At 44.4% G+C, this 11,423-nt stretch overlaps 1 protein-coding gene across 1 annotated transcript in view; it reads right to left on the minus strand.

The window, feature by feature from the left end:
* The window catches only part of PCCB (propionyl-CoA carboxylase subunit beta), a 98,777-nt gene extending 89,540 nt beyond the window's left edge, over nt 1–9,237 (minus strand). Inside the window, exons 1-5 of the mRNA XM_052638914.1 lie at nt 9,049–9,237; nt 6,899–7,018; nt 5,856–5,924; nt 2,638–2,694; nt 712–825 (exon numbers count right to left, since the gene is read on the minus strand). Of these exons, the coding sequence (XP_052494874.1) occupies nt 712–825; nt 2,638–2,694; nt 5,856–5,924; nt 6,899–7,018; nt 9,049–9,231 (543 nt within the window). The 5' untranslated portion in view covers nt 9,232–9,237. The remainder of the gene's footprint in view (nt 1–711; nt 826–2,637; nt 2,695–5,855; nt 5,925–6,898; nt 7,019–9,048) is intronic.
* Nucleotides 9,238–11,423: the final 2,186 nt, after the last annotated feature.

Consider the following 11,423-nt stretch of genomic DNA (forward strand, 5'->3'; position numbering starts at 1 on the left):
AAGTGAAAAGTGAAAGTGAAGTCGCTCAGTCGTGTCCGACTCTTAGTGACCCCATGGACTGCAGCCTACCAGGCTCCTCCACCCATGGGATTTTCCAGGCAAGAGTACTGGAGTGGGATGCCATTGCCTTCTCCGATTCCAATCCTATAGATACATGTATACATATAAACGAATCACTACACTATACATCTAAAGCTAACATAGCATTGTTAATCAACTATACTCCAATATAAAACAAAAAGTCAAAAAAAATTATAATAAGAAAATTTCTAATTCCAGCAAGTCGGTTAATTTTAACCTTTTAGATTCCTTCCTCCTTGCTTTTGAAAAAAAAAAAATTTAAGTGACTTTCACTTCTGAATGATCTTTGTTTTTCCCCAGTAAGTACAAGGCCTCTACGAGTAAAAAAGGAAGAAAATCCTCCCCATTCTACCTCTCTTGCTTTTTTTCCCCCTTGTAGCAGCACTCTGCTTGAAAGATCTCAGTTCCCCCAACCAGGGATTAAAAACCCACGCAATGGCAGAGTCCTATCCACTAGGCCTCTAGGGAACTCCCATCTCTCTTGGTTTTCATCTGCCCTCATGCCACCCCCAGTGACACAGGAAGGAGCCACAGGACACAAGGAGGTGAGATGAGGAAGCTCTAATCAGCACACAGCTTAGAGAACTCAGTCCTGTACTCTTTGATTCTTCTCTTTGAACAGTTTCTCACCAGAAAGATGTCTGCGTAGCCAGCCAAAGACTCCACTCCCTCTTGAATCCGTGCACCCCCCGAGTCATTCAGTCCAATCACTGGAGCCCCCACTGTGAGGGCTTGGTCCATGATCTGAGACAGCAGAGAAATTTTTTGTGAGACAACGGATCTTGCTATGAAAAACCGTATTTACAAAGCACCACAGTGGTTTTCTAGAAAATGTTTTAAGTGTACTTTTCAAAACAGGAGTCGGTAACACTGGCTTCATTCCCCATGGTGACTGAGTACCTTCATGGAAGACAGAAAATCAGAAATTTAAAGGGCTAATTAAAGACCCCCAAGCAGCCCAGGGCCAAAGAACTTCCCATTAGCAGAGGTTAAGACTATTCATGGCAATTTCTAGAGCCAGAGGCCCAGGCTGTAATATTTTTTCAATAGTCAGTTTTGTCCCCGACTACTCTTTTGAAAGAACTGATAGAAGACAGAACGGCAAGGCAATATTTTTCTTTTAGTGTTTATGTATTTATTTGGCTGCACTGGGTCTTAGTTGTGGTATATGGGATCTAGTTCCCAACTAGGGATCGAACCTAGGCCTCCTGCATCAAGAGCATGGAGTCTTAGCCACTGGACCACCAGGGAAGTCCCCCAAAGCAGTATTTTTGTGAAAGTAAATGTGGACCCATCTATTAAGCAGAACCCAGGCTCAGGCCTTCTACTTCCAACGAACAGATTTTTCTCACAGGTCAGTAGTTGACAACCTAATGAGCAACATTTTTAACAGTGCTAGAGAATTTACAAAGTACTTTCACTTCCATTGTTTCATTTAACCATCATAATGGAGGCAGTAAGAAAAGAAAAATTAGGAAGGTTTAAAAGTGAAGATATTGGCCCAAGGTCTCAGGAATAACACATGCCAGGACCACATCGAGAAGCCAGGTGTTCTGTTACACAGGGAAACCCACCCAGCTATTAAGTAATGTCTACCTTTAGATCAGCTGGTTAGAGCATGGTCCTAGTAACACCAAGGTTACAGGTTCAATCCCCATACAGGCCATAGTTCCCTCTGGGCTTCCTTAGTGGCTCAGACAGTAAAGAATCTGTCCATAATGTGGGAGACCTGGGTTTGATATCTGGGTAGGGAAGATCCCCTGGAGGAGGACATGGCAACCCACTCCAATTTTCCTACCTGGAGAATCCCCATGGACAGAGGAGCTTGGTGTGCTACAGTCCATGGGGTCACAAAGAGTAGGACACAACTGAGCAACTAAGCATAGCACCTTTAATTCCAAAACTCTCCAAATGTGATCTACACTATTACTCACTTCCAGAGCATCTAATCTCTAGCAGAGGTTTTTAAATACCATCATGTAATCCCTGCACTGTTCTTTTAGCAACTGAATTCTCCACCTAGACCACGGGTTCTTTACTTGGGGTCCCAAGAACCCAAAGTGGCTTGTGAACTTGGACCCTTAGAGCAAGGAGTCTATGAACTTGGATGGGAAAATCTTACATCTTTATTAACCACAGAAGTATTAGAAATACCTGTGATTTTTGTCATAAATAGAAGTCACAGATTTTTATGTCCCATTAAAGTTCCTGCAGATAATCTCAAAATACTGTTTTCATTCATACCTACTTTGAAACCAGAGTGTAACCACTGCTAAATCTTGTTAAACACATTAAATAAGGAAGCATATATATTACATATGTGATTTTTAATATTTTTAATCCCTTCTATTCCTACATATTTTATTTTATGCATGTATAAAAATGTGGGTCCCAGCTTCATAAGACTGCCAAAGAGTTCCATGTTACAAAAAATGTTAAGAACTCCTGCCCTAGACTGAAGGAACCTTCAGGTCAGCACCACATGCTGCACACCTCTGACCCACCCCATGTAACTGATAAAAGTACTGAGTTTGTTTTGCAACATTAAATACTTACTTTGCAGATCTTTTGGGCATGTGCTCCGGACAGGCTACCTCCAAAAACTGTAAAATCCTAAAAAGAAAACAACTAAATGAAAAAAATATGTAATGACTAGGCAGAGACGAAGACCCACTAGGAGGAGGAAATGAAAAATTCACTGATTTTAAAGTTTTTAAAGCATTTCCAAAAGTTTAAAAGACTGGGGAAAAAGTCTGACTTCTATATTATTCCATAGAATAAGTAGTGAATAAAATATCTTAAAAGGGGTTCATGTAATGTGAAGAGCAAAAGACCTAGTTTTTATCTACAAAAAAGATTTGTAGCTCTGAGGAAAGGAAAAGTTTTCATGCAGAATTAACCTCCAAAATCAGAGGTTATCAGAGGTTCTATGGAGGTCAAACAGGCATTTCTATTACTAGGATATATTTGCTGTTTTGATAAAAGAGGTGAAAAAAGTGAATGACAGGCCTCACTGCTGCTTCTTGCCTCTAGATTTTCATTACCTTCTGATATAAAAAGCTTTCTGTAGGAATGACCTCCTTCCTAAAACCCCCTCAAAAAGACAGTAGAAAATTAATAACAGATTCAGCCCATGAGGACAAAAAAGGAAGAGCAAACAACAGCAGACAAGAGAGTAAACAAATGAGCAAACTGAAAGCACAAGAGTATCTAACTCGGAGCAAATGGAAGCCTCTACACTTGTGTAGGGATAACCTCAGGAGGGGACAGTCCAGGAACCACAAAGTGTGGTGGGAAGAGGCTGACAGGAAGTCTGGGTTGAGAGCAGTTAGACCCCACAAGGCCTCTTCTTTACCTGGAGAGGAAAAAGGATGTTTACTCTCTAAAGAAACCTAACCAGAGGGCTGTTGTCACAGCCCCCGCCACTAGAGGCAGCAAAGATGAGGCTGAAAACTGGTGAGATTTCCAATCTGTACAATGAGCCAATGTTGACCTCCCTCTACCAGGAACACATCTACAGCCAATTATCGCACAAAAGACTGTGACTGCTGCTGCTGCTAAGTCACTTCAGTCATGTCTGACTCTGTGCGTCCCCATAGACAGCAGCCCACCAGGCTCCCCCGTTCCTGGGATTCTCCAGGCAAGAACACTGGAGTGCGTTGCCACTTCCTTCTCCAATGCATGAAAGTGAAAAGTGAAAGTGAAGTCGCTCAGTTGTGTCCAACTCTTTGTGACCCCATGGACTGCACCCTTGTTTCTCTGGAAAAATGAATACTCCTCCTAGAAAAAAGGCCTGCAGATATGAACATCTGGGGGATCACTACAAAAAAGCTAGCTCATCCTTCTTCCCCTCAGTGTCTTTCAGGGCCTATTTCACATGCCCCATGTTCCCTAAAGCTTTCCTGGATCCCAATGTGATCTTTCCGTGTCCTGAGAGCTAGCCCAGAACCTGACTGTAGATGTAGCCATTTCTGTTCTGCCCCACTCCATCAACAAAATGATTAGCTTCTTCAGGACAAGAACTGTCTCATCATCTCCACCTCCACCACACTCCCACCAAACAGCGGCAGAAGAGGCACTCAGAGTATCAATTCAATGAATTTTTGTATCTGCTTAAAGTTCAGAGAACACTATGCCCAAAAAGCACAATAACCTTCTTTGTTCTAGCTATCTTACTAATGGTTCCTTCTGTACAATTTTTTGCCTCAGTTCAGTTCAGTTGCTCAGTCGTGTCCGACTCTTTGCGACCACAAATGATTCTTTCTAGTCAGGCATTTGGTAGACTCATTTATAAAAAAGTTTTAAAATATTTCAAAAGTAATCCTATTCGCAAATTAGTATGGTTTAAATTTTAAAATAATCAAGTATAATTATTTTACTACCAAACCCAGAAAACATTCTAGGTTCCTAACCAAGCTTCTACTTTTAAGATCTGTAAAAGAAATTGAATATTTAGAATTATATATATATTCCCATCTCTTAGTGGAGGGGAAAAAAAAGTCAAACAAAAAAATAGTATACAACATGTTCTTTGCATTAGTTTTCATTGCTGTTGTAACAAATTACCACAAATTCAGTGGCTTGAGACAATAGATATTCATTACCTTACAGTTCTGTAATTCAGAAGTCCTACATAGGTCTCATTGAGCTAAAATCATGGTTAGCGGGTCTATACTCCTTTCTGGAGGCTCCAGGGGAGAATCTCTTGTCTTATCTTTTCCAACTTCTGCTGCTGCTGCTTAGTCACTTCAGTCATGTCCAACTTTGTGCGACCCCATAGATGGCAGCCCACCAGGCTCCCCTGTCCCTGGGATTCTTCAGGCAAGAACACTGGAGTGGGTTGCCATGTCCTTCTCCAATGCATGAAAGTGAAAAGTGAAAGTGAAGTCGCTCAGTCGTGCCTGACTTAGCGACTCCATGGACTGCAGCCTACCAGGCTCCTCCATCCATGGGACTTTCCAGGCAAGAGTACTAGAGTGGGGTGCCATTGCCTTCTTCTCTCCAACTTCTAGAGACCATCTATTTGCTTTCCTCCCCTCACGACCCGTCCACCCTCTTCTGAGGCAGCAACGGCAGGCGGAGTCCTTCTCACACAGCCTACTCCAACCTCCCCTTCTGCCTCTCTCTTCCACTTCTAAGGACCCTTGTGCTTACACTGGGCCCACCTAAGTAACCCAAGCTGTTCTATTTTAAAGTCAGCTGATTAGTAACATTTATTCCATCTGCAAGCTTAATTCTACTTTGCCAGGTAAAATTACATATTCACGGGTTTCAGGGATTAGGATTTTGAGTCACTATTCTGTCTACCACATTCTCCTACGGTATCCATGTGAAGAAACTGTATCTGTCTTGATACAGCCTAATAAAACTTGGTTGAGCACATTCATGAAAGCCCAAAAGGGCCTATGGTTCTGAGAGTGAACTCCCCTCTGCCCAAATGCATCCACTGCCCAGACCATGGCAGCCCTCCCAGCACACACCCAATCTGCCAAAGGGAATCTCACTCACTTGGATAAACTCCTGTCTCCCAAGACCGCTTACAAGACTACTGTCCTATGATCCTCCTTCAAACAGACTAAGGACTCTTTCTCCTTAAGAAAAACACATAGTATAATACTCGAGACATATGTACTAAAAATAATAATAATTCCCTCACCAGCCCCAACTAGAGGGTAAGCATTCTTTCCCCAGAACTGTTTCTTTTTCAAAGAAAAGAACATTTTACTCCTGGCTCTGCCCTCAAGGAAAGCTCAGCCAATTAGAGTAGAAAATACCTGACTGAAGACATAAACCAGTCTTCCATTGATTCGCCCTCGTCCAGTGACCACACTGTCTCCAGGAAACTACCAGAAAAACAGAAAAATAAAGGTTAAAAAATCCAAAGACTTCTCTCATGAATCTAGCAATTATGCCCCAATGAAAGATCCCACCCTAAAATAAAACTCCACCCCAAATCCCTTAAAATTCAGTATAAATACAGAACATGAAGGAATCTCCCTCTCCCCGCCTTAGCTCTGCAACAGCAAGCACTGGGCTGCTGCTTCATCACCACAAGTGAAAGCACTGTATCCTTCCTAGAAGTAGAATAATCAGGAGACCCCCTAGGGCTATCACTACTGAGGGCTCATAGAAAAGAAGAGGACATATAAAGAAACATGGCAATTTCTGCAAAGCCACATACCACCCCCCAAACCTTAAGGCAAACCTAGCATTTTGCTTGGAATTCTGACAGTCACTATGTGGTTCATAATGAATCAAATGGAGCTGGCTAGTTTATTGCCAAGGTTACAAATCTTTGATCACAGACCTGAAGAAAATGGACCCAGTGAGTCCAAAGAACTCTGTGCATCCTGGAGAACACCCAGTCGAAAGAATAGGTGTTGGTGACTCTGACCTCCAAAACTCCAAAGCATAAACTTAAAGTATATCAAAAAGGTGACTGGTTAGCCTTTAGGGGTCCCTGGTACCTAGGCAGAACAGAACCCAATCAAAAGACATTCTCAACTTTCCTTCTAAGTTTGTCATTCTACACTTTAGAGAACTGGGAAACCACACCAGAGCCCTGGGAGCTAGGCCAGTCACCTTGCACAAGGCATGAGCAGTGAACCCACAATCCTTCAATTGCAGACAAAGGTGAGGGGGAACCTGGTGGCCCCAACAGTGCTTCTCAAGAGGCACTTCTGCAATTCCAGAAGTGGATACTTGAAATTTTTCAATGTATTCTGAGTTCCAGCAGGACTTTATTATCTAGTAGACGACCAGCAGGGCCACAGCTGGTAAGTGCAACTTGGAGGCCTGCACCATTGTGAACAGATACCTTATTCTTATCAGCAGCCATTCCAAAATCTGCACATCTGTGTTCCACAAACATGTCGCTCTCAACAAAACTGCCAGGGTCCAGCAAGAGACTGATCCGCTCTCTGGCCGTCAGCTTTCCCTAAAATGCAACAAAAATCATTCAGCAATGTCATGACACACAAAGTCAGTAGGCAAGGAGTGTTCATGGGAGGGCCAGGAGGACTGGGTTTGCCTTCACTCCACATGAAAGCCCTCTCTCTGTTCCATCAACCTGCCCAACAGACAGGTGTTATCAGTAGAATTCAGCCAGTAAGGCAATCAAGGCAAACCAGCTGCTCCAAGAGCCACTAACTGTGAAAACAAATAAAGAGTAGGAGGAAAAGGTGGAGAGGGCAAATGAGGGGGTAAGGAAAGCCTGACCCTGGAACAAAACACAAACATTTATTAGAGACCCAAAGGTCAATAAAAAGAAGAATGGAGAAGCAGGAGGTAGAAAACTCAGGCTTTGCAAAGCATCTGAGGCTACACCCCAGGTTCACAGACTTCCTATAGGGAACCCCACCAGCCCTGTTAAAAAAAGAAAACAACATAAAAAACACCTCTAACTAGCTGTATTTTCCCCTTAAGAAAGAGACCAAAGCTAACATTGCGTATTAACACAAAAAGGCAATCCTCCACACTACTGCATAAAATAAGTTTTCAGGAAAGCAACTGGGCAATATATATCAGTGCTGAAAAATATTCAGATCTTTTGACCTAGTAATTCCACTTCTGGAAATCTACCCTATGGAAGTAGTCCAAAAATTGTGTAAAAGCGGGTGGAGTGAGACGTTTTAAACCAAGTCAGCCTCCTGACTAAGTCAGCTTTGGCAAAAGAAAAAGTTTCTGGGGATTACATCTAAAGCCAGTAGGGTCACATGGAAATGGTTGGGGTGATGATCCAGGGAGGGACTGAGCCATGGACCCCAACAGAAAGAGTGCACAGAGCACCAACAGGCCTTTGCAGAGGACGATCTGAAGTTCCCTCACAAACACAGCCACCCGGGGTCGGGTGGCACTCCTGGCACCACACACTATCAGCCAAATTTACATCTCACTCCCAAATGGCAAAAAGGAACTGTCACCTTCAGGCTCTTATCGAATGGGTATTTACAACATGTACATCAACATTCAATTTAAACTTAATAAAGGGCTGGTGCAAATCTCCTCACTGAAGACCCCATCACCCCCCTGCTCGTGAGTTTATGCCTCACTGTCCTTCATCTCTAAGAATTTCACTTTTGTGCCTTCCAGGTTGGTTATTTAACTCTTCCACCACACCAATCCAGACTCACACGTGTCTAGGACCCAGTGGGCAAACCTCGTCTCAAGTCCCAGGTCACTGATCTGGGCCTCAGTGTTGTTGTTTTTTTTTTTTTCCTGCTACTAAAATGATCCACAGAAGCACCCCGGGCAGTGGGTGGCAGTGCTTGAGCTGTTCACTTGAGCCAAACACCCAGACTGACCTAAGCCACCCCAGGGAAAAAAAACCCAAACACCTGCTTCGTAGGGTGTCTTTCCTACCCAGCAAGCAGGTCGATGTACTCTGAGACCCATAAGAGTTTCGGCTGGCATTGGGGGGAGAGTTTCCACCAGTTTCCTACACAAACCACACACCTACCCAGGTGAAGGAAAGTTTGCCCATGTAACTTCCCCTGCCAAATGTCTTGATTTTCCTGCTTCCATAATGGAGCAAGAAGCTCCTACCACTCTTAAACCAGGCATGAGAAGAGCAAGATTTTTTTTTTCCGTGCCTATCGCTGTTTCATTATCTTATTCCACTAAGATTATGAGGGGAGAATTATTGCCATTTTATGTTAAGAATAAACTGACTCCGGGGGAATAAGTAACTTGTCCAAAGTTAACTGGTGAGCCGCTGGAGCCCAGCCAGGCTCGTCTAAAATTTCAAAGAGAAAGCAGACAGTGACAAAACACAATGGTGCTTGTCCTGGTTTTACCTGCCCAGTGAAAGGCATCAGGTTCACAAGGTGAACATCCTCGGCCTCGCCCCGCCCCTCAAGACCTCGCGTCGATTGGCTGGGAGGCCTCTTACGCAGCGAGCCGCACTCGCTGTGATAGGTCGCGACCGCTGGGGGCGGGCTGGCTGGCCTGGACCCCCTCACAACTCACTCGCTTATGCTGCGCGTCAATGCGGCGCTGCCCTCCTCCCAGCAGTGCAGCTTGCCGCTTGTTCTCGATGCGTTCGTTAACCGATACGGGCTGGGTGCACAAGCTGCGCCCAGCGCCCGGGAGACTTCTCACTACAACACTGAGCCTGGCTCCGGCCACCGCCACGCGCAATGCTGCAGCCATTTTTGCTCTAGCAGCGAACCAGAGTGCGCATGTGCGTCAAGTGGGCGCTCTGTGGTGTCTGCGCCTGCGCAGCATGGGCGGGACGTGGGGAGCCCAAGGGCTGGAATACCAAAGGCTTTTGGGAGAAAGGTCCTGGAGTCCTGAGGCTGCGCTAGGGCGTCACCCTGAGAAGACATGTAGGACGGATCAGCTGTGTTGTGCCCTCCAGGTTGCACAGGAGAGGGACTTCAGTTCAGTTCAGTCGCTCAGTCATGTCTGACTCTTTGCGACCCCATGGACTGCTGCACCACAGGCCTCCTTGTCCATCACCAATTCCGTGAGTTTACTCAAACTCAAGTCCATTGAGTAGGTGATGCCATCCAACCGTTTAATACTCTGTCGTCCCCATCTCCTACCTTCAATGTTTCCCAGCATCAGGGTCTTTGCAGATGAGTCAGTGCTTTGCATCAGGTGGCCAAAGTACTGGAGTTTCAGCTTCAGCATCAGTCCTTCCAATAAATATTTAGCACTGAGTACCAGAAAAACATCTACTTCTGCTTTATTAACTATGCCGAACCCTTTGACTGTGTGGATCAACAGAGGGACTTAGCCTTTGCTTTTTGTGGCTACCTAGACAATGGCACCCCACTCCCAGTACTCTTGCCTGTAAAGTGCCATAGACGGAGGAGCCTGGTGGGCTGCAGTCCATGAGGTCGCTAAGAGCCGGACACGATTGAGCGACTTCACTTTGACTTTTCACTTTCATGTATTGGAGAAGGAAATGGCAACCCACTCCAGTATTCTTGCCTGGAGAATTCCAGGGACGGGGGAGCCTGGTGGGCTGCTGTCTATGGGGTTGCACAGAGTCGGACACGACTAAAGCGACTTAGCAGCAGCAGCAGCAGACTGCTAGTTGTGTCCTCCACGGAGCAACCAAGAACTTCCAACTTTCCAAGCTGGATTTAGAAAAGGAAGAGGAACTAGAGATCAATTGCCAACATTTGCTGGATTATAGAGAAATCAAGGAAATTTCAGAAAAACATCCATCTGTCTCAGTGACTACACTAAAATCTTTGTGTGGATCATGACAAACTGTAGAAAGCTCTTAGAGACACGGGAATACCAGAGCTGAGAAACCTGTATGCGAGCCAAGAAGCAACAGTTAGAACCCTGTATGGAACAACTGACTGATTCAAGATCAAGAAAAGAGTATGACAAGGCTGTCTGCTGTCACCTTGTTTAACTTATATGCTGAGCGCATCATACTAAATGCTGGGCTGGGTGAGTTACAAGATGGAATCAAGACAGTCTGGAGAAACATCAACAACCTCACATGTGTGGATAATACCACTCTAATGGCAGAAAGTGAAGAGGAACTAAAGGGCTTCTTGACCACAGTGAAGGAAGAGAGTGAAAGAGCTGGCTTAAGACTAAATTTTAGAAAAACTAAGATCAAGGCAGCTGTCCCCATTACGTCATGGCAAATAGAAGGGGGAAAGGTGGAAGTAGTGACAGATTTCCTCTTCTTGGGCTGCAAAATCACTGCTGATGGTGACTGCAGCCCTGAAATCAGAAGACAATTGTTTCTTGGCAGAAAATCGATGATAAACCTAGACTGTATTGAAAACCAGAGACATTACTCTGCCAACAAAGGCCCATATAGACGAGGCTAAGACCATCCCCATGGAAAAGAAATGCAAAAAGCAAAATGGCTGTCTGGGGAGGCCTTACAAATAGCTGTGAAAAGAAGAGAAGCAAAAAGCAAAGGAGAAAAGGAAAGATATAAGCATCTGAATGCAGAGTTCCAAAGAATAGCAAGAAGAGATAAGAAAGCCTTCTTCAGCGATCAATGCAAAGAAATAGAGGAAAACAACAGAATGAGAAAGACTAGAGATCTCTTCAAGAAAATTAGAGATACCAAGGGAACATTTCATGCAAAGATGGGCTCGATAAAGGACAGAAATGGTATGGACCTAACAGAAGCAGAAGATACTAAGAAGAGGTGGCAAGAATACACAGAAACTGTACAAAAAAGATCTTCATGACCCAGACAATCACGATGGTGTGATCACTCATCTAGAGCCAGACATCCTGGAATGTGAAGTCAAGTGGGCCTTAGAAAGCATCACTAAGAACAAAGCTAGTGGAGGTGATGGAATTCCAGTTGAGCTGTTTCAAATCCTGAAAGATGATGCTTTGAGAGTGCTGCACTC

Source organism: Budorcas taxicolor, chromosome 1 (assembly GCF_023091745.1).
Source record: "Budorcas taxicolor isolate Tak-1 chromosome 1, Takin1.1, whole genome shotgun sequence".
In the NCBI taxonomy this organism is placed as follows: Eukaryota; Metazoa; Chordata; class Mammalia; order Artiodactyla; family Bovidae; genus Budorcas; species Budorcas taxicolor.